Raw genomic sequence first — 27,758 nt, forward strand, 5'->3', positions numbered from 1 at the left:
TCTCTGTATCGGTTCAGTAACCTTTGAATCCATCAAGTTGTCTTTATCTGTTTCTACTCCCAGTCCTAGTCATCTGTAATCTGAAACTGTAACAGTCTGCTAACTCCATCCCTGTTTCTTGTCTTCCCCCCAAATTACATTTCCTTGTTGTTGTGAATTTTTTCCCAAGACTCTTCTTTTCTTCCAGACTATGTACACTGACATACTGTAAAGTAATTAGAGTAAACTAAGACAGCTTGATAAATTTATTTATGAAATGACCACTCAAGTCAAGATATGGAACATTTCCTGGACCATAGAAGGCTTCTATTGACCCCTTTGTAGTCGATAAGCTTTTCTCTCACAGAGATCATCACTTTTCTGACTTTGATCATCATCAATTAGTTTTGTCTGTTCTTGAAACTCAGCTAAGTGAAATCATACAGTAGATAATCTTTTATGTATGACAACTTTGATTCAAAATAGTGTCAGTAAAATTCACCTCTGTTTATATCAGTAGTTCGTTTTTTTATTTCTATGTAGTATTCTATTACATAAATAGAATGTAATTTATTTATGTAATCTCCTCTTAATGGGTTGTTTTCAGTTTAGGATTTTTATTAATAAAGTTAAATATATCTGTACATGTCTGTTGGTGGGCATGTGAACTCAATTTATCTTGGTTTGCCAAGACAAATTGGACATATATACTAATTTATCTTCTTTTTATTTTCTCATATATTTGAGATATGAGTCTATGTATTATAAATATTATATATATATTTCTTCCCAGTCATTCTCTTAGTGATCATTTTAAAGATTAAGTAATTAATTTTAATGAGGACCAATGTATTATTTTTTATTTTATGGTTAGTGCTTTTAGTGTCGTCTCCTACCTTGAGGCCATGAAGATGTTCTTCTATGTCTTATTCTAGAAGCTTTATTATTTATACCTTTGATATTCACATTTTTGATCCATCTTGAATTAATTTTGCTGTATGGTGTGAGTTAGGGATCAAAATTCTTTTTATTTCCCCCATATGGAAACTAATTTTTATAATATCATTTATTGAAAAGACCACCCTTTCTCCTCTGAATTACAGTGGCATTTTATTATAATTCAAGTAAATATACATATGTGGGTCTATTTCTGGTCTCTCTAGCCTGTTCCAATTATCTATATATGCCACTACATATTGTCTTCATTATTGTAGCTTTATAGTAAGCCTTAAAAACTGGTAGTGTAGGTCTCCAACTTTGTTTTTCTTGTTTTGGGTAAAATAAACTTGTCAAAATTTGATACACACAAATACCAACCACCTAAATAAAGAAAAGCATCTGAGTTTTAAATTTTGATTTTATTTAAATTATTGACTAATTTAGGAGAATTAACATCTTAACAATCTGAATCTTTCAATTAAGGAAAATAGTATATATTTCACATATATCTCTTAATTAGTTAGGTCTTCTTTAAATTCCCTCAATAGTATTTTCTTTTCAGGGTAGAGGTCTTGCATATATATTGGTAGATGTGTATCTAATGTATTTTATGATTTTTGTTGTGACTATATGTTTATATTTTAAATTTTATTATTGAATTTTATGAGGCAAGTGCCTACTTATACAATTGACTTTGTATATTAACCTTGTGTCGAGAAACTGTGCTAAATCCACTCATTATTTGTAATAGTTTGTAGGTAGATTATTTGAAGTTTTTATGTACAGAATGTGTCAACTGCAAAAAATGGTAGCTTTACTTTTTCCTCTCAATATTTGTACACTTTATTTATTTTACTTGTTCTGCATTGTCTGTGACCTCTGATAAAATGAGTAGAACTAGTGACAGTGGGCATATTTTTTCTTAATCCTAACTTCAAGGAGAAAGCATTTAATATTTCACTACCAAGTATGATATTTGCCAGGATTTTCATAAATACTTTTGAATTTAAAGTAATTCTGGAAGAATTTTTTAAAAACATTAATTTCATTATTGGGCTTCCTAGTGTTCTCAGGATAAAGTTTGTATTTCTTAATGTGCTTTATAATTCATTATCTGACCCCCTACAGGCTCAGCTGTGAACACATTGTTGCTCACATGCCCTCAATGTATTTAACACTTTGCTTGCCATGTTTTTCATTTGTCTCAAAATGTCTGCACGTGTTTCCATTAACTTGAAATTCCGTTTCCTTTAAAAAGCATTCTCTAATTCTTCAAATATAGGTTCTGTACCCTCATCTCTGTCATATATTCATAGATTGCATCATACACCTTTTTGTCTTCTCTGTTTATTTTCCTATATTCTTCATTAGATATTAAGTTCCATGAGAGCAGGGACCGTGTCTGCCTAGTCAAATCAAATATCTCCCCAGTATCCAGCCAGAATCAGACATGGGATAAATGCTCAATAGTAATTTGTTGAATGAGAGGATGAAACAAAGAAGGAAAGAAAAAGCAACTAGCTCTTGGTTAAGTGAGAATTCAACACTAAGGATTGTCTCACTCAAAAGCTCAAGCTTGAAAGGGAGGCAAGAAGGCTGACCAGAGACCCCAGCTGCCAGAATGTCTCAGTAAGAAGTTGTTTTAGATGAAAGAGAAAAAATGAACGGAGAAACAGAGATTGGGTGTGGGTCTGAGGGAAGGGTGCCAGAACCTTTAGGAGACTCCATGGGAAGAAGTTGTGGAGCAAAACAGGAAGAAGCAAAGTGTCAGTGGCAATCAAACCCTGAGAGGATTGGAAGGGTAGTTAGAAGGGTAGGTGTAGTGTTTTTTTTTTTCCCTTCCTCGCGTATCTGACAGTTGGTGGATTCCCAAGCTGCTGGAAAGACTTTCTGACCACAGGAGTCCAAAGGATGCTGCTTCCAGTGACCTAGGACCTTCTTGTAGATAGGGCACCGGGCTGCCAGCCCCCTTGAGGTGCCCCCTGTCTTCACAGACCTCAGCTGGGACAGCAGGCACCATATTGCTTCTGTATCCACCATGTGCCTTTGTCCTCCCCAGTAGGCTTCAACTCCTCAGGTTTTGTCTTACTCATTCCCACACAGACATTTCCCAACTCTGGCCCAAACTACAGGAGCCACGAGGGTCCAGTGGATCCTGAGTGATCTCTGTGTGACTCCAGTGCCTGGACATTCTGGGCGGGTGGCTTCCCAAAGTGAGGGATGGACATGACCAGAGTACTAGCTTTCCTCCATCCAGACCCATTTTGTTCCCTTCCCCTCCCCCATCTGTGGCTGCCAAGAGAGATAATTGAGCCACCACACCAAGGCTTCCACAGAGAGTGGGGCTCAGACCTTACCTCTTAGGGTCTTGCAGCAGAGTAAGGGTGCCCAGACTGGTGGCTCCCTGACTACTGGCCCCCCCTGGTGCTTCTTGCTCTGTGACTCCATCAGAGTGGCACATGCCCCAAGGCAGGGGGACAACAAACCTGCTTAGGCACGCTGTGAGCAGCTCAGGACCAGCATGCTTCTTTATGGCATGGTCAGGGATTGATCTTCAGGGACCCAGGGACTGGCCCACAGGCCAGATCCTGTACCCCTAAGTCTTGATCATGTTCCATGCAGGCACAGAGGGAACATTTGTGAATTAGTCTTGGGAGGCAAGGGAGCCCACATAGGCAGATCAGGGGGAGAGTGCAGTGTGGGTCTTAGCTGCAGTGTGCTCTCAGGGGACCCCCTTCCCCCACAGGAGGGCAGTGCTCTCAGCTCAGCTGGGAACCTGGGCAGGGAACTTCCTGGCCCACATCATAGTCATGGGGGAGCTTGGCTGGCTTCAGCATGTGACAGCCAGCAGATGCCAAGGGGAAACTGCAGAGCAGGGAAGGACAGAGAGGAGCGAGACCCACTCCAGATTGCCAGACTGTGAATCTCAGATGGCTCCTCCCCCATAAGCAGACTTTCTGGTCAGGTGGAGGCACTTCAGCCCCTCCCTAACAGCTTAGTCCAGATGGTGGGAGCAGACCCTACTGTAACAGGTACCTTGCCAGCTTTTATGGAGACTGAGGACAAGCTCACCCAACCCAGCTTCACCCAGCCATACTCTCCCACCCACCTCTGCTGTGGTAGAGAATAAGAACTCAACTGAAGTTCCAGGGCCCTACCCACCACCTGGAGCATTTGAGTGCTTCTCTAGAGGGATTAGAGCCAGTCATAGGACCTAAAAACAATATTGTAACTTGTTCCTTCTGGCAAGCACCACCTACTCACAGAGAGGTAAATTTGCATGCCCTTTATAGCATTTACTGACTCAATTATACAGAAGCTTCCCTAAAGAAGATAGACTAATGTCCAAAAAACATATGAAAAAATGCCCAGCATCACTAATTATCAGATAAATGCAAATCAAAACCACAATGAGATATCACCTGACCCCACTAAGAATGGCTTTTGTCAAAAAGTCCCAAAACAATAGATACTGGCACAAATGCGAAGAGAAAGGAACACTTATACACTGTTGGTGGGACTGCAAACTAGTGCAACTTCTATGGAAAATAATATGGAGATTCCTCAAAGAACTTAAGGTAGACCTACCATTCGATACAGCAATTCTACTACTGGGTATTTACCCAAAAGAAAAAAGGTCATTTTATCAAAAAGGTACTAGAATGTTTATTGGAGCCCAATTCACAATCATAAAGATGTGAAATCAGCCCAAGTAGCCATCAATTCATGAATGGATTAATAAAATGTGGTATATGTATACCATGTAGTACTATTCAGCCACAAAAAGTGAATTAATACCTTTTGCAGCAATGTGGATGGAACTGGAGACCATCCTCCTAAGTGAGGTATTGCAAGAATGGAAAAAAAAACACCACATGTACACACTATTAAATTGAAACTAACCATTCATCACCTACGTGCACAGTTGGAATAAAACTCAAAGGAAATCATGTAGGTGGAAGGGTGAGGTGGGGGTGGGTGAAATCATACCTAATGTGTACAGTGTACACTGTCTGGGAGAGGGGCACACTTATAACTTGACTCAAGCAGTACAAAAGCAATTCATGTAACCAAAACATTTGTACCCCCATAATATTCTGAAATGGGAAATAAAAAGCTCAAATTCTTATTCCTGTCTATGATTCATATACATGTACTAGTGCCAATAAATTTGAATGACTTAAAATGTTTTTACAGTGTCTTAAGTGTACTACAGCTATTAAATCATGATTGTGAACACCACGTAATGAGTTTGATTATGATTAGTATAACCAATATGTAGAAAAAGTAGAACATAGAAGTGCACATACATTATGATTGCAACTTTGTAAAGCAATTTGTATATAGATATACATGAAAAAGACCTCAAAAAACTACTCTAAAATATTCTCAAGTATCTCCTATTCATATAATTAGAATTGAAAGCACAGATTTCTGTGTGTCAGCTGACATGACATTATCATGAATTGCTTAATTTGTAAGACTAGATCATGCATAGAATTTTTACTAAACTTTTTAAAAAACCAAACAAACCCTAAATTTGTGAATTTGAAATTTCTTCCTAGTAGCCAATTCACTCCCAACACTAAATGTCCTGGTTCACCCTACCACTTCTGGGGAGAGACATTAAGGTAGTTTTGTGTTTGCTCTTTTGGTATTCTTTTTTAAGTTGTGTTTCTTTATTTTGGAGTTCATTGATATTATACAAACAACTTAAAACTGTAGAATCATTCTTCATAGGTAAAACTGTAATTATTGTGAGTGCTGGCAATATCAATATTTATACACTACAAAATCAGGTCAAGACGATGGCTAGTAGTCAGAGTACTTTCTAGAGACTATTTGACTTTAGCTTCTGGACCTTTTTATTGTTTGCAAACTGAACAAAGACAATGGCAGAATAAAACGAGTCACAAAAGTATTTAATAGTAGCTGTCTTTAAAATGGTGCTTCTCTGTAGCTGTGAACTATCCCTAACCGCATTTGACTTAGGATCATACAAATTCATGTCTCCTATTTAATTGAAAATCATTCTCCTCTTTATTATTAAAATGTAAAAAAAATAGTTTAATGATCATTACATGGTCTATAAAACTTACAATCACTTGTATTCATCTTGTAAAAGTTATAGATGACAGTGCAAAGTGTGCTATCTTACATTTAGAAAAGGAAGATTTGCCAGTTACTAACTATTTGATTTGGACAAGTCACTTGCACTTCCAGAGTTTCAGTTCCCTGGGATAGTAATATTTCACAGCCTAACTCATAGATTTTCAAAATACGATGTTTGAAATCACTTTGTAAATGGATGATAATTGTGATTTATAACTGTGACATTTGTTGGTATATGTGTAAATTTTTCATGCATGAACCAGCATGTCTATCTTATTTTGTGTTCTTTTTCACTTAAAAGTATTTCATTAATATATTTATATGTATTAACACCCTTCATGATCATTAACTGGGAGGTGCCAAAATATTACATTCTGATATATATCCTCATTTCAGGAGTCTTGAAATCTTTCATTTAATTTGGGGAAAAGATAGGCAAACTTTTATGAACCTTACTATAACACAGTAACACCACCTGTTACACCTGTCATACTGTCACTACTAACACCACTATTACTATTAGACTAATACTTAATAATAAGCTACAATTATTCAGTGCTTACTTAGTACCAGGCACTATATACTAAGAACTTTTCACACATGAACAATTTCAAATCTAACTATACCTCATTTTACTGACAAAGAAACTGAGGCAGTGAATAGTGCAGAGCTATATCCAAATCACACTGATAATAAGTACCAGAACTGAGATTTACAACATAAGTCTTCACTGTCCAGTATGATGTCTACATACCACATGTGGCTATTTAAATTTGAATTTAAATTAATTAAAATTAAATAACATTACACATCTAGTTCCTCAATCACACTAGCCACACTCAAGTGTTCAGTGGCCACTTGTAGGTATTGGCTACTGTATTGCATAGAATAGATGTGGAACATTTCTGCTGCATCTTTCTGACTTCATGGTCCATGTGCTTACTCACATTGTTAAACACTTCTGTTTCTTAAACTTTCTATTTTACTATTTGATAATATATTCTAATAACCAGTGTAAGATCCTAGACCTTAATTTGACATTTGTCTCATAAATGTATTATATTCTTTGGGGTGTGTAAGTTTAAACATTTCATCAGTATTTTATTCTAATCTGTGACAACAGCAAAAGGTTTAATTTTTTTTAACCTAGAAACATGAGATTGCTTTAATTAACTTTTAAATCTTTCATCTCTGATTTATATATTAGTGTTTTACCAAAAAGGACAATTGGAAATATAACAGTACATATGTGTGTGTATACACACACACACACGTATATATGTCTAACCTTTTGCAATTAGCAAAGCAATCTCATGTCTATTATTCCATTTAAATCTTCATACCAATCCCCTGAGCTGTTATCCTCATTTTCCATATAAAAACTGAGGCTTAGAAACTTTAAGGAACTTGTCCAAAGACATATGGCAGATGATGGAGCTGTTCCTTTTTCTGCTTTATTTTTGTTACCTATAAATTGTATATTATGCAGAAATAAATAACAGAGAAATAGCATCAATAAACTGGGTTGGGATGGATTGGGGAGATGTGAATGATGCTAAATGTGATGCAACTATCAAAGAACCATGAAGATAGAGAAAATTGAATAAATCCCCAGATATTGTATTATTTGTGTCTGTGCTTTTACTGGACTTAATGATAATCAGTTATAGAGAAGCACTCTGTTACCAATTTATTTAATGTCTGGAAATACATATTCATTCATTCTTATAATCAAGGGAATACAGGCGGTCTTATAAAAACCCCAATGCAATAAAATACTTTCATTCTTTTATCATACTTATCAGGAGGGACCTCTAATTTTATTTTAGCCAATCTCAACAGATAACGTACAAAAGATTTAAAAATTCTAAGCAAAGGAATTATTGGCCTACATTTTTCGACCATGGAGTATCTAAGACAATCCTGCCAAGTTTCAAACTCCAGGCTTCTCTTATACCCCCAGGTATTAGCAAATTTCACACTAGTAACTAAGGCATAGAAGAGAATTGGAAGGGTAGAATGGAAATGCACAGTTGCTGATTTCACTCCATTGCTTTCTTGGGTTTTTTTGAATGCACAAAACTAATAATTATTGCATGATAAATGAGGGACAAATTGAAGTGTGACTCCATCTTGTGAAAATCTTTGGTGCATAAAACTTTGAACATGACACATCTGTCTTTGAAAATTATTGCATCCAAAATTTAGTTACTCTGACAACCAGTTTCCTTTAATCAGGCACCTTCTTAGAATCTTCTCTGTGTCCTTTTTTAAAAACTTGAATTAATATCCAGAATTTTAAATCTTAATAATTAAAGAAAAATTATGAAATTTTATTTTTTCTTTTTATTAGATTATTATTAAAATATAACTACAGAGTTTCACATAAATTGCCTAAGTCAGAGGATGGGAACATCTCTCTGATGCAGAATTTATCCTACTTCCACCACAGTTGTTCAGATTTTTTCCATTAAAAAATGAATTTATCTCAGATAGTTTTTAGCTTTTAAATTTCTCATGTAATAGGAATAATAATGTGTCATTGTTGCTGTCCATAGTACATTAAAACTGTTATTTAAGGTAACAGAATTATTTTCCCATTCCTGTTAATCTCAATAGGGAAGTATAGTATTAATATTTGCCAATTTTGGACATCATCTTGACTTGTCTTTTTGGATCAGCCTACCAACAATGTATTTAAGCAATTTTTCAGTTTCATTGAATTCATTATAGTTGGGTAATTTTCACCCATGTGTATTTTAATAGAAAGAATTACAAGATTAAGAAACCACAGGGAGCTCAATCATATTGATTTGTAAATTATGAAAATCTAAAGCACCCTTCTGATTCCAAAATTGTCAAACATGCTGGTATGGTACCATCATTTTTTTCTGTTAGATGCAAAACAGTTATGAAATGTCAAGTTGGCTTTGTTTAATGTATTAAAGTTCATCTCATATGTTTCCTTGGTATAAGTGGGGTTTTGGTTGTGTTTTGTTTTTTTAATTTTTTAAATATTTTTTATCTTTAATTATTATGGGTACATAACTATTGTGTATCTTTATAGGGTACATGTGATGTTTTGATACAGGCATACAATGTGGATTAATCAAATCAGGGTAATTGGGGTATCCATCATCTCAAGCATTTAACATTTCTTTGTGTTAGGAAAATTCCAATTCCGCTGTTTTAGTGGATGGCTGGCTAGCTCAGTTGTTAGACCAAGGCATTTTTTTTTTGTAATTTTAAAGTTTAAATACTATAGCATTCCATTTTCACAACTATACATCTACTTCCCCATTCACAATCCTAATTTAGTTCCTGAGCTCTTAAATTAAATATGTCCCTTGACAATGTAACAAACTCAATCACTGGTTGGTCATTTGAAAGGAGTACATTGTATCTCATTTTTATATTCTGAATCAGTGCATCATATAAATGCATTCTGATTAATGCATGTCTCCTACTTTAATTACTTGTTTAATTATCTTTAGTTTGTTTCGAAGCCTAGAGCAACTGCTGTTGCTTGAATGATTAGAAAATTGCTTCCAGTTGTAGAAATCTATTTTCTGCTGTTTCTTCTGGCAGTGATTGCAGACCGGCCTCCCCCAGTTATTCGACAAGGTCCTGTGAATCAGACTGTAGCAGTAGATGGCACTTTAGTCCTCAGCTGTGTGGCCACAGGCAGTCCACTGCCCACAATTCTGTGGAGAAAGGATGGAGTCCTTGTTTCAACCCAGGATTCTCGAATCAAACAGGTGGAGAACGGAATGCTGCAGATCCGATATGCTAAGGTAACTTGGAATAACACCCTGGGCTTCCTGTTTTGTTCCACTTTGTTTTTGCCTCTAATAATTTGTGTTGAAATTTCAAATTTTGGATGTAATAAAATGCTGAATTATAAGTATCAATAGATTTTTTAAATTTGATGCTTTATTTTTGCAGACATTTCATTGTGTATATTTGATATTATTTGATTCATAATTTAGCCCACAGCAAGTAATTTAAGGTGATTTGGAGGAGAAAAAAAGATTTCTAAGAACCAACTGAGGAAAGCAGATGGGGATTTGTGGGAGAATAAATACCTTCCAAGTAGTGGTATGATGCAGTCATTCCATAAAGTAATTTTCAAGATATTTTCCAGTACCATTTTGTATGCAATGTACTTAAACAGTTCGTCTATTGTAAGCAATTGGATCAGCATTTTGCAAGTACAAACTACTATACATGCAAACAAAAGCTATAAAGCAATGTACACTCTGAGTGCACATTTCAAATCAGAATATTAGATGATTGAAAGCCTACAGGTTTGTGGGAACAATTTAGGGATTTACCTTCCCAGGACATCATATCCCATGCCTATTATTTCAGCACTGTGTTGTTTTGTTTTGATTCTCCTTTTACTTTTTAGGTCAAGATCAGACAAGTTCCCAAGCGAGGCATGTGAAAGAATAATCTTTATAGCAATAAACATAACTTTCAATTACTTTATTGCCTGTTGTAGGTGGCTCCTTCGGAATTTTGGATCAGCATCACAGTTCACTTTATGTGCCACAAATGTTAACATGTTGTACTTATTTGTGACAATGATTGTGACTTTGTTGTTAAAATTGCCAGAGCAAGATGACAGCATTCTTGCTTTATCAAATGTTACTTGCAGATAGAGTTATTAGCTTAAGCAAAGGTGTATGTGTTTATTATGCTGATGCTGATTTTAAATTAGATGTGTGACCAGTGTTTTGTTTCCTGTCATTCAGTCTTTAGAAGAAAGAGAGAATGTTCATTCTAGCTAGAGTTTGGCTTTATACTTCTTAAACTGCCTTAAGTTATAGGTTAAAAAAAAATGGGGGGAAACAAAAGGACTTGAATACTTTAAGAGAAAATCCTTTTTTGCCTATCTTGCTTCTATAAATATCTGTTGATCTCATATATCCGTATAGGTATATCTTTGATAAAATAGGAAAAAGCAAGAATAGTCACTGGCTAAACCTTATGAGACTTATTATGTGACTTATCAAACATAAAGATATAATTTAGCAATAAATATTAACCTTTTGAAGTTATATACCTTAGTAATTACTTATTGTTCCTGACACTGATAATGATATGTTAATGCAAATAAAAATTATGTGTTTATTATACAATTAGAATAATCACATAAGATCTCTTTTTTTTTCTGTCTTCATGAAATATTTTCCTTCACATTCAATAAAAATATATTCAGAGGAAGTTTCTGGTTAGCACATTTTAATGTAGTTATCCATGTTCAAGGACCATATACAAATCTGTAATTGCTTTTCCAGCCCAGTGAGCTCTTGATTGTTCCAAATATTTATTTTCTGTCTGCCTTCTCAGCTGGGCGACACTGGTCGGTACACCTGCATTGCATCAACCCCCAGTGGCGAAGCGACATGGAGCGCTTACATTGAAGTTCAAGGTAAAGTAGATAGTACTTCTGCCTTAAAATAAAGCTTAAAATGCAGTTGTTTACTTACTGGTAAATTGATGAATTAAATGTCCTGGTCCCAGAATAGGTCTATGTATGGATATGTCATCTACATATATATGCTTATCTGTATTTGTGTAAACATCTTTATCTTTCTCTCGCATGTTAGAATTTGGAGTTCCAGTCCAACCTCCAAGACCCACTGACCCAAATTTAATCCCTAGTGCCCCCTCAAAACCTGAAGTTACAGATGTCAGCAGAAATACTGTAACATTGTCATGGCAACCAAATTTGAATTCGGGAGCAACTCCAACGTCTTATATCATAGAAGCCTTCAGGTAGAGTGAAGAGGATGTCTCCTAGTTGTTTTTTTTTTTTTTTTTAATTTACCGTTAAATATGCATGTTCTAATTTGTGTGTCTATCCTTAGCCATGCTTCTGGTAGCAGCTGGCAGACCGTAGCAGAGAATGTGAAAACAGAAACATTTGCCATTAAAGGACTCAAACCTAATGCAATTTACCTCTTCCTTGTGAGGGCAGCTAATGCATATGGAATTAGTGATCCAAGCCAAATATCAGATCCAGTGAAAACACAAGGTAAGTATTGATTTACTTAACCTTATGACACATACTTATCCTTACGTGTTATAATTGCACAGCCAAATCATTTGTATTACATGCTAAGATTGTGTATTTACAATCTGTTGTCCAAGTTGCTTAATTAATCTTTAATACACAAACACAGTATCTACAAACTTTATTATTTTCTGGACTAAGCATACCAAGATAAGATTGATGAGAACTGTTTCTCATAAAAATACAAATCCACTAAAATATAAATATTCTATTTGGTTTCTTAACATATAGTTACTTGTGGGTATAAAATCTTAATCATATTATCATTGCATTTAAAATTGAATACATTTTATTTATGTTTAAATTCAGTACTCATAACCTTCTGGATGAATTTTTGGAATTGCAACCCTAATCAAGTAAAAAACTCTCTTGAAATCACACAGATGTAAGAGATATTTGGAAATTAGTTCTTAGTCTCTCTTCCCAGTTAATCTCCTACCATGCATGGAAAACATATTTTAGGTCTTTATGTTATTTGTCTTGTATTCCATTGTCAATTACATGAGCCATGATATATGAAAGTTTTAAATGGAAAACACCTATAGTTTGGTCAAAGTGGGTTAAAGAAACAGATTAAAAGAAAAACGGGCATGTTTAAAGCTGCTTTAAAAAACATCTGAAACTAGAGATTTTGCTCATTCAGACCACATTTTAGATATACTGCTTTTTATCTTTTGTGAATACAAATTATTTTTAGCTTTCAACAGATTATTTCCTCCTATCTGCCCTCTTGTTCATCCTATTATTTTAATGCTCTAATAGGAGTAAAAATGATACATTGGGGAAAAAAAGAGATGAATTTGAATCAACATTTACCTTTTTTAAAAAAAAACATAACTGTCATTGCAGTGAAATGTACTTGTTTTTATGTAAGTAAAGGAAGATAATTTTAGAGGGGAGTGATTAGAAATGAACACTTCTTTTCTCAACATCCAGAGATATCATGTCTCTATCTTGAGGTATACATTTCCAAAGGAAAAAATTGTAACTTTGTTTTAATAATAGAAACAAGTCATACATAAGATGAGTGAAAGAACTTAAACAACTTTTTTCCTAGTTTGGAAGTGGGTCTGCCAGCCATGTTTCATGTTTTATCTTTTCTGGGCTGTATGTAAACAATCGTTTTGGAAGGACTTTTGTTTCAGAAATCACAGAGAAAGCAAACCAAGTCGTAGGACATGCCCATGTCTGTCTCTTGTTGTGTGAATTTAACGCACCCAAATGCCTATATTTGCTATTATGAGTCACCTCACCAAGAGCTTTATTCTACTTGGAGCCCGCCTGGAGGCAGTTTGAGGTTTTCAATATTAGATATGCATTTGAAAAGAATGCAGAAATTATGACATCTGTAAAATGAATTTAAACTTTTGTCCCCAGTACAGTGGTCTCTATCCAGTAGACTCTAACTGAAAGTGTTTGATTGACTACTGCTTAATGCTATTCTGTCATATACTCTTATGAATTTGTAATATATATACTCATTTGTAAGTGAGGAGGTAGTTAGCATTTTATCTGAACATTATTTTGAGTCTTTTAAGGATTTTAAACAACTTGCCTTCATATATCCATAGCGCATGGAACAACCTAAGTGCAATGAATCGATGTCAACTGTAAGACTGGAAATATAGGAAAACAGGTGTACAATTTTGAAATCGAAAACATTTTCATCTCAGCTCCTCAATCTACTAACTGTGTGGCCTAGAGCAAGTTAGTCAGTTTTTCTGAGCTTCAGTATACACCCACTCCTCAGGATTGGACAAAGATTAAATTAACTAAGCAATATGTACATATACAAGATTCAATATTTTTTTTCCTGTTTTGTGCCATAAGATTCTGTTATCGGACTTATATTTCTTTCAGTGTCTGGACTGAAAATAAAGAAAGTTCATAAAATTGGTGAACATCATAAAACTGAGAAAGACAGCTAGGGTGCCAAATGAGAGAATCAGAATTAAATATGTCTCAACAGACTGAAATGATGGGCCAGAGCTAACAAAATGAAAATTAATAGGGCAAATTAAAAAGCCTGGTACTTGATTTAGGTTTAAAAAATTAGTTGTGAAAGGATAGCCTGAAGACAGAGGTTTAAGGGGAATATATGTGAGTGTGTCAGAGTATCGGGGCTGGGCAGTCTGAAGTCAATTATTAACACCCATCTGAACCAACTGAGAAATGTAGTTACCAAATAAACAAATGTGGTCTTAGCTGGCATTAGCAGAATTATGTTTGGATCTTGTAATCTTCCCCCTACCCCCTCGCCCCTTTACTCAAAACTGGTCAGATCATGAATGTAATAACGTGTTTGTTCTAAGCACTACATTTTCAGAGAGACTTTTAACACTTTTAAGAAGAACACAATGAAGACAGTTGAGGAGGCTGCATGAAAAGCTAAAAATCACATCATAGGAAAAGAAATTCAAGGATCTGGACATGGTTAGTTCAGAAAGTAATAAAGTCAGAGTAAGCATGACATTCTTTCCTTAACATTTTAAGAGACTGCCAGGTGGAAGAGGTATACATCTTCTAGCTCCAGGCAACAGAAAAGAACCAGTGAGTAGAAGTTAACACTGAGGCAGATTATATTGTTTAATTCTTGGACTTCTTGTGAGACACTGTAAGCCTGGGATGATAGCCATAGTAGGAACCTGGAGAAGAACCTGCAAAAAATCCCATTGGAGGGTACAAAATGCATACGCAGTAAGGAGAAAAGCCAGGGCGAGGAGGAAGTTCAGGAATGACTTGTTGGAAGTTAATTCATAAGGGAGTAGGTATGATTTCTATAACCATTTCTGAAACATGGTTACAAAAGAGTCTTCCCCAAGTAGAGAGATCTATGAAAGTGCTGGGGTCAAAAGTTAAAGGTGCACAGTTGGAGTTAGAGCCTTGTCACAGGGTAATCAAGATGTGCTTTCCCAAAGGTAAGCTTTGATAATGCGAGGAAGATGAGACAAGTAGCTGGCAGGTAAGGATGATTACCTGGATGTAGTGGTTGCTGCCACTGTTACTGTTATTCACCCACGTGTCCTATCCATGCAGCATTCCTGAGCTCTATTTTTTAAAGAATATGTGTGTGCACACATAAAATGTAACAGTATATATGTAATATGTATAAGAAGATACCAGTTATTATAAATGAGCAGGGCCTAGATAATCTCCCCTCAGAGCCTGTGTATAGGGAGTTTTAATATTGGGGAAGCATTTGTATAGAGCAATATCTAAGGTTTCCTTTAAGTCTAAGGCTAAATGTTGGTAAAGACCTTGTATATCACAATAGATTTTTTTCAGGAGGAGGAGAACAAGAACAATAAATGGATCCATTCATAAATGCCTTACTTTCCATTATTCTCTCCAATGTAAAATTTTCTAAAATAATATAAACTGCTATTGCCAAAATTGTTACACTGGTGTGGGAATCTAGGAATTTTCATGAAGAGATTGACTAGCAGGTTACTCCCAAACCAAAGAAATTAAGGATTAAGATGGTAATTATGGTAATTACCTATAAAATGGTTATTTCTGCATTTGAAGATACTTCCTAAAAGACAAATGAGTCCCTGAGGATGAGAGCTTACAGATGAGGGAAATGTTTGGAAGCTGATATAATGTGTGCTTTCCATACACTAATACATTTTAATCCAACTTGTGTTTATTAAGTACCTCCTCCATATATGGCACTGTGCTAGGTACTATGGCTCCACAAAAATTGGCCTGACCCTTGCCCTCAAGAAAGGCACTATTTGGAGTGTATCCTGAGATGAATAAATTATAGGGATTAGAATTACCATTGTGAAGAGAACTGTTTCGATAGATACAGAGACTTGGAATCAGTGCCTGTTCAATGTGCTTGTCATTTGCAAAGCTGCATTAACTTAAAGCTAAGTTGTCTCTTGGGATGCCAGAGGTTTATCTTAATAATTCATATTTATGATTCTGTGATATTATTACTTCAATGTGAAACATTGGACAGAAGTTAATGTGGTTACAATTCTAGCTTATACTTCTGTCATGATAATAGATTTACCGGAAAAATTAGTTAACAGTGAAAAATAAAAAGAAAAAAAGAAAACGTCTTTTTATTCCTTACCACAAGGCAGTTCTTGCAACAGTCTTCAGGAGTAACTGCATGTGCTCTCACCACTGGGAAACTGAAGAATACTGAGGTTGAGAAATCTTCCCAATGTCACTGGTTTTTAAGTGGCCAAGGTGGGTGGAGTGCCAACCCACATCTGTTTTATTCCAAGTACTTCACTCTTACCCTAGAGATAAATGGTAGCTTGTCATAGGAGCTATTGAAACCAGTAAGTAAGGAAGAGATGGAAAGGTGACAGTCCAGCATTTTCTAGCTGTAGGCTGTGATGATAGTTAACCTGAGGGCCCGTATTAGCCAACAACATTGGTAAGGTATAATAGAGTATGAGATGTCTGAATTATCTCAGTTGTTTTTCTCATTTTGCTTATTTATAAACTTAATTTATATATTATATATACACACATACATACATATGTATGTATAGACATGCGTATGTATACACACACACACACACACACACACACACACACAATCAAATAATATGTAAGAGTTGCGGTCCCCACTGGTCTGTGCCTGTTAGGAACCAGGCACATAGCCGGAGGTGAGCGAAGCTTTATCTGTATTTATAGCTGCTCCCCATGCTCACATCACTGCATAAGCTCCACCTCCTCTCAGATCAGCTGCAGCATTAGATTCGCATAGAAGTGCAAGCTCTATTGCAAACTGCACATATGAGGAATCTAAGTTGTGCGCTCCTTATGAGAATTTAATGCTTGATGATCAGGGGTGGAGTTGAGGCTGTGATGCTAGCATCAGGGGCCAGCTGCAAACACAGATCATCAGTAGCAAAGAGGTTTGACTGCGCAATAAATGTAATGTGTTTGATTCATCCCAAAACCAGCCCCTCAACCCCAGTCCATGGAAAAATTGTCTTCCATGAAACTGGTTGGTGACTGCTATCCATATCACCTTTGATCTTTCATCTCTTCCACTTGCCTGGCTTCTCTGGACTCCATCAGAGATACTTGCCAATCTCATTTGTAATATTCAAGGTTTTGCTTTCTGTCCATGGTCAGTTCTTTGAAGGTGTTTAATCATTCAGAAAACTAACTTCTCATTTACATTTTTTATGGGATGGCAAATAACCTACAACATGTACAAAAGTACAATACTCAGAGAAGGAGAAATCTAGAGGCAAAAAAATCTCTGCTTTCTTCTCTTCTTCATCCTGTATTCTCTTTTATAATTTTAAAAAAAGCAAAACATATGTATTTAGAATACCTCTTTAGAAATGGGCAGTTTTTGTTGAGTACAGACTTCAATAAGTTTAACAAACCCACTTATTGTCAGAAAAAAAAAAAAGTGCAACATAAATTAACTCTAGTACCACTTTAATTCTTACTGTGTTCTCCTTTCTAAAATTCGGAGGTTTTTGAGATTAAGAAATCCTTATTAAACTTTCTTTACTCTGATACAATAACTAAACCATCATCTATTAAGTGCTCTTTTCTCATGAATCTAATTAGATTTATTTTATTAATTGCTGGCTTCTGTATCCCCCATTGTAGTCACTAACTTACCATATATCATATTTGGGAAAATATCCAAGTTTATTTTATATGATGTGAGGTGTCTGACTTCTTTTTGTGCTTGCTTTTCACTTAGCACTTCTCCATTTTTTTCACTGCCCAGCCACTCTGCTGTAATTTCCGACTCTTTTCTCTCTTGTGTAGTTAGGATCACTACAGAAGGTTAAAACAAACTCAGAGGGCTTGCACTAGTGTCCTCATTCTTTGCAAGAAACTGATCATTACATGGTAGGAGGAGCTGTTAAACGTTGCTATTTGCCATTGTTATCTTTGCTTCCTACTCTTTTTGGCTTTCTACATGCTCATGGGTGCCTGCGCTCTTTATCTCTCTCTCTCATCCTAATAAAAAGGTTAACTTGTTCCTATTTTATTCCGTATCACAGACTGGCTTCTCCTTTTCTGAGAGTTACGCTGAATGAAAGGATTGTTTCACCGTGGTTTCATTCCATGTGGTAACATTGTGTAGGACCTGACACAGTCTTCTTGAATCGTTGCAGATGTTCCACCAACAAGTCAGGGGGTAGACCACAAGCAGGTCCAGAGAGAACTGGGAAATGTTGTCCTGCACCTCCACAACCCTACCATCCTTTCTTCCTCTTCAATTGAAGTGCACTGGACAGTGAGTTGTTGTTGCAATATTTGACCTCACTTTTAATAAATGTGACTTCCGTGAAGTCATTATATATAAAGAATCATATATGTAATTTAACTGTTTCCTCCTTCTACAGTAATAACTTTATAATGTGAGTACCGTTTGCTATGGTAGCAGTGGTCTGGCTTTAAACAGACGAAAGTTCCATCGTGTGCATATTTTTTTCTATCATGCTATAATAGTGAACTTTACCATTCTCAGGGTGAAGAAACACCAAGGATTAACTATGAGTATTTAACTTATGATAGGACCATTATCACATGGATTTTTTAAAACTTAGACGTATTCTCACGTAGTATGAAGTAGGCTTTTAAAATTAGAAAATAGTAAAAACACATTGTGCTTCCTCATCCATCCCCTTGACTGTGGCATGCCTCTAGGTGTGTCTCAGAACTGCCATGATGCCTCACATTTCTGCATGAAGCATAGAAATTAATTTCATAGAAATTGATGTCACCTTACAAAAGATAGTGGATTATTTTTTAGTATTCTATTTATGTGAATGAGAAAAACGTGGGGTGAAGCCAGATAGACTTTTTTGCATTTTATCATATTGAATTTTCATTGTTTTCCAATGAACCAATAAAAAGATATAAATGATTGCATCTTTTTTTGTCATTTTAATAGGTGGACCAACAATCTCAGTATATTCAAGGATATAAGATTCTCTATCGGCCATCTGGAGCAAACCATGGTGAATCGGAGTGGTTAGTGTTTGAAGTGAGGACCCCAACCAAAAATAGTGTGGTTATCCCTGATCTCAAAAAGGGAGTCAACTATGAAATTAAGGCTCGCCCTTTTTTTAATGAATTTCAAGGAGCAGATAGTGAAATCAAGTTTGCCAAAACCCTAGAAGAAGGCAAGTATGATGAAGTGTGTGATTTCTGTGCATTGCAGTATATTTGTTAGACTTTTATTAACTTAATTGACATTGCTAAAATGGTAATAGCAGTATTAATTATTACCAGTCTTGATATTGAACATATATTTTGCTAAGAGAATTTGTTTAATTAGAAGTAGAAAAAACGAAATGCGGTGACAATTGACTTGCTTCAATGGTGGCCTATATAACATTGTGTAAATGTGAACATTACATTACTTAGTGGCATATACAGAGAATATTTAATTATTTGGAACTAAGATTCACATTTAAAGATGGAATTGTTTTCAATTTGCTTTCAATTCATTATTTTCCATTCATTTATAGAATGCTATTTTGATCCATAATTTGTAAATAACGTGAATAATGTTTTGGTTTGCTCAGGACTTCCTGGGGTTAGCATTTTCTCCTTATGCCTCATGTCTCTGGAAACCCTGTAATTGTAGGCAAACCAGTATGGCAGGCCACCCTACAACTGGAAATTAAACATTAATATATATGTTAAGGTAAAAAGTTACATGTGACAACTGTACTCTTAAAAAAACAGAATTTTTCCTAATATGTCTTTGTCACTTTGACTATATAAATGATTACCGTGACTAATAAGCATTCATCTTCATAGTTTTGAGCAATTTTAGAGAGAACATGAGACTAGGGTTACAAGGTCAGAGAAATAGGAATTATCCTGGGATATTACATGGAAATAATGTATCTAACTTTGTTTATGGAAAATTCATAATAACAGTAGGTTAGCAATATTGAGAAAAAACTTGAGTAGTTTGGGAGTATTTAGACCTGGATGAGATACATCTTTAAAACACATGCATATATTGATATAATATTAATATAGTTATTCTTGGGTTTTAAATATTAATTGCCTGCTTTCAACATTCTTTTGCACATTCTAATATAATCTACTTTTTAAAACAATTTAATAGCCCCCAGTGCCCCACCCCAAAGTGTAACTGTATCAAAGAATGATGGCAATGGAACTGCAATTCTTGTTAGCTGGCAGCCACCTCCAGAAGACACTCAAAATGGAATGGTCCAAGAATATAAGGTAATACATGTATATTAATTTACAGGTGAATACCCCCGTCCATCCACAAAGTAAAAGAAAGCTGGTTAAATTGTTTATGGATATTTGGCGCCATCTGCTGGTCCCAATAGCAACATGTAAAATTATTTCTAAAACATTTTTCCTGTTTATTCAGTGATAGTGGAGTAATTTTTTGTGTGCTAGAAAACTAGTTGAAAATTATTTGAAAAAAAAATTTAAACAATAGAAAATCTAAGTGGCCACAAAATACACAGCTCTTTCTAATTCGCACAAACAACAAATTTAAATTTTAAAAATATCTTTTTCCCCCCAAAAATAGCTTAAACATATTTTGCAGGATTGGATTGCCCTATGGAATTGGCCATGAGTCACATTGTGTCAGAAATGGTTTACTTTATTTTTCTACATCTTTGAAATTATATAACTTTAGAGCTGAGTTGTAAAAATTATTTCAGTGTGTATGAAAATCATTTTTTCTATAAACCTTTAGTCTCTAAACAAAATTTCATGTCTCAGAGGAAATTCAATTATACATTTCTGCATGTTCATGTGAATTTTTAAAATATGTAATGTGTTGTCAAGTGATTTAATCTAATAATTCTGAATAATTATTTTTACCTGTGAATTTATTAGCTCTATTTAATGAATATAGACAGTCTCACCTAGATTTATTTTAAGCAAATATTTTCAGACATGCCATGGTGCATCAAAAACTAATTAAGAGAAATGAGACTTCGTCAAAAGAATGTATTTGACCTTATCTGATAAATGAATCTGTATTATAAGATAGTCTTAATGAGCTATGGTAAATGAATAATTGATAAGTTGAATCAGGAAAACCTCAGTAGAAAACGGATTTCATGTGTATTTTCTCTCTCTCTCTCTCTGTTTTATTTTTGGCTTTCATTTTATTTTATTTTAAAGACAAGGTCTCACTCTGTCACCCGCGCTGGAGTGCAGTGGTGCAATCATATTTCATTGCAGCCTCAAGCTTTTGGATTCAAGCAATACTTCCCCCTTAGCCTGCTGAGTAGCTAGGACTATAGGCAAGTGCCACCACACCCAGCTAAATTTTTCATTTTTTTGTAGGGATGGGGGTCTTGCTGTGTTGCCCAGGCTGGTCTTGAACTCCTGGCCTCAAGCAAATGATCCTCCTGCCTTGTACTCCCAAAGTGCTAGGATAGCAGATGTGAGCCACTGCACCTGGCCTCATTTGTATTTTTTTTTTTTAACACATATAAAAGCATACCACATACTAGAAAAATTTTAACTTCAATGCATGTACTTCTCTAGACACTGATTTATATTTTTCTTAATGCCTGAGTATTTTTCTAGTTACTAGCTAAATTATGATACTTAGATTATCTCTTAGGTGCAAGTACTTTAAACTGCACTCATTAGGCCGGGCGCGGTGGCTCACGCCTGTAATCCTAGCACTCTGGGAGGCCGAGGCGGGTGGATCGCTCGAGGTCAGGAGTTCAAGACCAGCCTGAGCAAGAGTGAGACCCCGTCTCTACTAAAAATAGAAAGAAATTATCTGGCCAACTAAAAATATATATACAAAAAAAAATTAGCCGGGCATGGTGGCTCATGCCTGTAGTCCCAGCTACTCGGGAGGCTGAGGCAGTAGGATCGCTTAAGCCCAGGAGTCTGAGGTTGCTGTGAGCTAGGCTGATGCCACGGCACTCACTCTAGCCCGGGCAACAAAGTGAGACTCTGTCTCAAAAAAAATAAATAAATAAATAAATAAACTGCGCTCATTGATATGAAACTGCTATTAGGAAGGTAGGTACCTTCTCCAGTTAGATCAGCTATTTTTAATTATATGCTGACAGCAGAATCACTTGTGGAATTATTTTCCAAATACAGATGCTTGGTCACCACCCTCAGAGATTCTGATCAAGTTGGTCTGACAAGAGTCTTTGCATATATATTTTGGTAAATCTGTCTGAGTGATTCTGATGTACATCCTTAGTGAAGGCCCAAATAAAGACTAAAATGCTCTTTTGTGCAGCAAATTAATTTGTACAATAACCAGGTGTCCTGAGCTTAATTTTAAATATAATATTTTATTTTAAAATAATTTTTAAAAGCAGATTGAAAACCTCTTTATGGAATTTGTGTACATTAACAGTACATTTTTTAAAAAGTATTTAAAATACTACCATAAATGTATTGTGGATGCTTTAAGCCTTTAAGGTATTTCAGATAAGATTTTCTAGGGTAATTGAGTCATTAAGAGGTAAAAGTCTCTATACTTTTAAGTGCTTTCTTATGAGTTTCAAGGTTATTTCAATACTGGGAGTGACAGGATACTATGTTTCAGTCCAGAAAAATAGACTGTTATAGAAGATTTTTAAGGATTTAAAGTGAGGTGATGTCTCAGCTCTCAAGCGGAATTGTGTAATGTAGGCATTTTCCCCTAAGAGTCAAAACTCATTTCTCTCCTGAAGAAATGCAAAAGGGTGGATTTCACTTAACTTCATGGTCAATTTAAAATAATAAAATGCCTTTCAGAACTTGATTGACTGGTACAAAATCAGTCTGCGGCTTCGGTTCAGCTGCATAATGTAATTGGGGGAAAAAAGTTCACAACAGTCTTTATTTTGAAATGATCAAATTCTGGTATAGTGTCTGACCATTTGTTGGTGTTAAATATTGAAATTATATTAAAATAATATTAACTTTCAAAGAAAAGGTTCAAAGAGAGGTTATTGCCCAAATGATAGAGGACACTGATATTCTTAGATTTATTTTAAATCCCTTTCCCTGTTACAGGTTAGACAATAGCCTACTTGAAACTAATCCTACATAATGTTTGAGGACATAACAAAGAATATAGAGCATGTTTTATTACTCTATGGATCATTTTCTTATGGAAACTGAATTCGAATATTGTCATGCAACCTATCCAAGTTCTTGAATATTGCAGGAATCGCTCTATGGTGAATCACTTAGTGAAATTTAAAATAAGAATTAGAGTATAGTGTAAAAATCTTAACTTCTTAAAAATAGTTTCCTATTACAAATATCATTATGAAATTCAATGAGGTAAACTATAATAACTTTCTTACTATAAGAATGTCCTTCTTTCACATAAAATATGTATTGTCATTTTTTATGATCTCATATAATGACAAATGAATTAATATTTCCACTTAAATATAAGATCAGAGTGCTGATTTTCTTTCATTGATAATAGATCAACATGCCATAGGCTGAATAAAATCCTAGGATGATCCTTACTCCTTGTGTGCAGTTTTATTTTTAATAAGGATATTTATGCAAATTATTTTTGATTATTCAGAAGCTCTCCCTCCTTCTCCTAAAGGTACTTCTTGTAAAATGTAAGGTGACAATGACAGTGCCAGGTAGTTTTATCCCAGAGAACTGCTGAAGTAAGTAAGGTACTAGACTCAAGAGTTTCCTACTCCTTTTGTTTTATGATATCTAATCATCTTGCATCACACCTAGGATGCAAATGTTGAATGATGATAGAAAAGTTACTGTTCTTTATCTGGAAATACATGGCTTTTCTTTTTTCTAGCAAATAATTTCTTTGTGTTAAGAAAAAAAAGAACAAAAACCTAATGATATAGGATGATATAGAATCTAATGATGCGAACTGTTAGGAACCGGGGTCTTCAAGTGAAAGTTTGAAGATGTACCTGATAGAAATAATCCTTTAAAAGTATATGAGAAAGTATAAAGAAGTCTTGACGCTACTACTAACACTGGGTTTGACTAGAAGAGTCTTCTCAGAACAAGATCATAGGGAAAAATGACTCTAGAAACTTCTTATGGTAGGTTCATGATCAGTCTGAACTCTGGCTCTAAAACCACAATCTTCTGTGAACCTTCGCATTAGCGGAGATAATATACCAGCTTGACATTCCTTGCGTACTTCTTACAGGTTTGGTGTCTGGGCAATGAAACTCGATATCATATAAATAAGACGGTAGATGGTTCCACCTTTTCTGTGGTCATTCCCTCTCTTGTTCCTGGGATTCGATACAGTGTGGAAGTGGCAGCCAGCACCGGTGCCGGGCCAGGAGTGAGGAGCGACCCTCAGTTTATCCAGTTGGGTGAGTGCCAGTGCAGATCCCCCCTGATGGTCTATCATTGTACCCCGTGTCCTGCTTTGATTCTTCGGTATGTGGCTGAGCCACCGTTGCAAAGTTTAATAAAATATGACATGTGGGTTAGAGCTACAACAAGATACTAGCTTTATTTAAAACATAGGTAGACTAGATAGAGATGTCTTAACTAAACTTCAACTTATCCAAGCACATGTTTTAGATGACATTTGAAGCAAAAGTCTATCAGTATTCAGGGTTTCCTAATCGTGTCCTATAGAATATATTTTTTTGTCTATTCAGCAAGTACTTTTAATTAAGTTCCAATGTTACTACAGTGAAGAAAATAGACACAGTCTGCATTCTCATGGAATGCAGTTGTTTGGGTTTAAAACAAAAACAAACTTTCATGCAAAACTTAAACTAAGTATTGGAAGTTTACAATAATATGCAATTTATATTCACATTTAGTATTTATTTAAAATGGCGATCGCTTTTTATAACAGAAGATAGATTGAGAGGTCCAAGAGCATTGAAATACGTTTATATGCTGATTACTTAGAAAGCTGAATACAATTTGTGCTTCAAAAGTGGTTAGATGAACTTAAAAAATAAAATAAACCTGGCATAGAAGCCTTCATTACCACAATTCACAATAGGCAATATGGCATGAACATAAGATAGAAATTAGTAAGTGATTACTAGTAAAATCTAAAACAAACAACAAAAACAGCAACAAAATACTATTGCAACTTAAAAGTAGAGAGAAAAGCATCAGATATTAAGAAGTGACATTTAAATTATGAATGGTGCCGAGAAGTATATAGTCAACTTTATGTCTGTGCATTCCAGATCAGAAGTTAAACATTAGTAATATTTTATCAGTTGCTAAATTATGAAAAAGGACTAGATATATGAATCTTTATACTTCACAAGCAGTTACATACTATTTTTGCATGTTAATAATATTGATGACATCCTAGAAATTATTTTAAAACAAAATTAAGAAACATTTGGCTTTGATAAACTTCGTTATGATACACAAAGAACTTCACATTTATTTGGAAAAGTATTATTGATGTTCTGTTGTTAATACAATGCCAGCTGCTTTAACAGATATACTTGCAGAATATCTGTCATATAACACAATAAATTCTACCAGAAGTCTAATTGTGGGTGGGACTTGTTCCATATAGGCCTTGAGAACCATAGGCTGACGACTCTTGGCCTCCTTAACAGGAGGCTTCCAAGGTTGACCCTGGACCTTCAGAAAGGAGGAAAGGAAAGACATAGACTATGGGAGGGTTTAAATGGTACAGGTCTGGAAATGGTGCATGTTACTCCTGCCCATGGTGACTGCAAATAGATGAATGGGGTCACCACGAAACTAAGTCACTGACTAGGAAGCTACTTCCCAACAACTCTATTCTAGGAGAGTCCCAATGAAACCTTTAGGGGAGAGCTTGCAGTCTCTTCAAAGCCATGGGTCAAAATTTGATTTTTGTATTTATCTTATACATTTAGCACATTTTAAAACAATGATTATATACACAACTTTTAAACAAAAATAACTTCATGGTTTATTTGATACAATACAGGAAACTATAAAAAGTTGCTTGATGCATTTGTTACAATGTTATATGAGATATAAAGGAAGATACAAAGTTTATATTGAGGAAATAGTTTATATTCAAATATTTGCCCACTTCATTAAAATTGAAATTATAAGTTACATTGTGATGACCCCATAAACTGTTGATGTTGTTTCCCTATTTTTTATAACATGACTTTTAGTCCTGATTTTTGGAAGATAAATTGGAAAAAGGACTACATGTGATTTTATTTATTTAAGATTTAAATCATGGGATTTAAGGGTCAAATTGGTGTTCTTGAGATTATAAATGTGTTCAGTTCTCCCTATCTTAATATAGCCTCAGCTGCAATGAGACAAAGATTGAGATAAAGAGGAGTTGTTTTAATTCATTAGTCACACTGCACTTTATTCTATTAAGCCCATCTGGTTGCTTGCATGGAATCTCTCTTGGCCGTTTCCATAAAATCTGAAGCTACCCAACGTAACCTTGCACAAATAGTCATGAAATCTATAAACCTAACAGATACAAAGGGTGTATTCGGAATAAAAAGAATAGGTCTGCTTGGTGAACTTTCAGTGGATGAAGTGCTCTTAGGATAACCAGAGACAAAAGGGTCTGGAACATGAAATACAACTTTCAGTCAACAAACAGTTGAAGGCACGTGACTGCTTGTGAAAATAGGTTTTTCAGCCTTGACCTTCTATAGAATGAAATCTGAAATTCTGTTAAAAAAAAAAAAAGCAAATTGAAAAACCACACACACACACACACACACACACACACACACACATGCAACACAAGAAGGAATTTAGCCATTTTGTAGTGGAAAGAGTGCTGTTTCCTTAGCCATTGAATGCTGCTGATGTTTCCTGCTAGTTGTCTTATCAAGATGCAATATCACCTAATAAGAAAAAATATTTTGTGGGTATTTTTTCTGTTTAAGAAATATTATTTGCATATGATGAGCTATACCAATTATTTTTCTGGAAAAAATGTATTTTTTGACTGGAAAATGTTTCTCTATCTTAAAGCAGATTGTATGAGCAGAATTGTTATATTTCTCTCTAATTTGGTCTTGAGGTCTCTCTTTGCAAAGTGGCCATAAACTCTAGTCCTGCCCTGACAGGGCTTCAGGGGATTTGGTTGTAGATGGTTACATTGGGCCTTTCACAGGATCTTTCTTTATCTTTGCAGACAGCATAATGCCTAAGTGTCCAACCCATGACCAGATGTCCCTGTCACAGGAAACTTGTTTATACTGGCAGATGCCCTTACGGCTCTTATCTGACCTGTGTCTAGTTTATTCCTGTCAATATGGCCCCTCTCTAGGAGAGCCTTAACTGGGAGGAAAGTTAGGACCGGGTGTATTAGTCAGATGAGACACAGAGGATGCAACACAACAAAAACACGTGAAATAACAGAACAACATATTACTCACAGATCCATTAGAGAAGAGGGCGTGTTGTGCCAGCAAGGGCCAATGAGACCACGGGGGCAACATGCTCAACCAGCAGGTGGGGAGCCAGAGAGAGAGGACCTTTGGGCTGAGGTCTTTTTGGTGTTCATGGCAATTCCCAAGCAGGTTTGCTTTGGGGAGTTCTAATTGGTAGGTTCTTAGAGCAAATGGCTCAAGTTCCATGGGGTCACACCATGACTGATAATGGTCACTGTGGCATATCTGCACTGTCCGTGTGGGGTGCAGGGTCAGTGGGTAAGCCAAGTGGGTGGCATCTATATACCTCACAGCGAGATGGTCACCGGGAT

The 27,758-nt window shown here is 35.4% G+C and overlaps 1 protein-coding gene across 1 annotated transcript in view; it reads left to right on the forward strand.

Annotated features, from left to right (window-relative positions):
* Nucleotides 1–9,560: 9,560 nt before the first annotated feature.
* ROBO1 (roundabout guidance receptor 1) overlaps nucleotides 9,561–27,758 on the forward strand; it is a 70,415-nt gene continuing 52,217 nt past the window's right edge. Inside the window, exons 1-8 of the mRNA XM_045540454.1 lie at nucleotides 9,561–9,824; nucleotides 11,386–11,467; nucleotides 11,646–11,814; nucleotides 11,907–12,073; nucleotides 18,229–18,350; nucleotides 19,011–19,242; nucleotides 20,202–20,323; nucleotides 24,237–24,408. Of these exons, the coding sequence (XP_045396410.1) occupies nucleotides 9,561–9,824; nucleotides 11,386–11,467; nucleotides 11,646–11,814; nucleotides 11,907–12,073; nucleotides 18,229–18,350; nucleotides 19,011–19,242; nucleotides 20,202–20,323; nucleotides 24,237–24,408 (1,330 nt within the window). The remainder of the gene's footprint in view (nucleotides 9,825–11,385; nucleotides 11,468–11,645; nucleotides 11,815–11,906; nucleotides 12,074–18,228; nucleotides 18,351–19,010; nucleotides 19,243–20,201; nucleotides 20,324–24,236; nucleotides 24,409–27,758) is intronic.

This window comes from Lemur catta, chromosome 1, assembly GCF_020740605.2.
Source record: "Lemur catta isolate mLemCat1 chromosome 1, mLemCat1.pri, whole genome shotgun sequence".
Lineage (NCBI taxonomy): Eukaryota > Metazoa > Chordata > Mammalia > Primates > Lemuridae > Lemur > Lemur catta.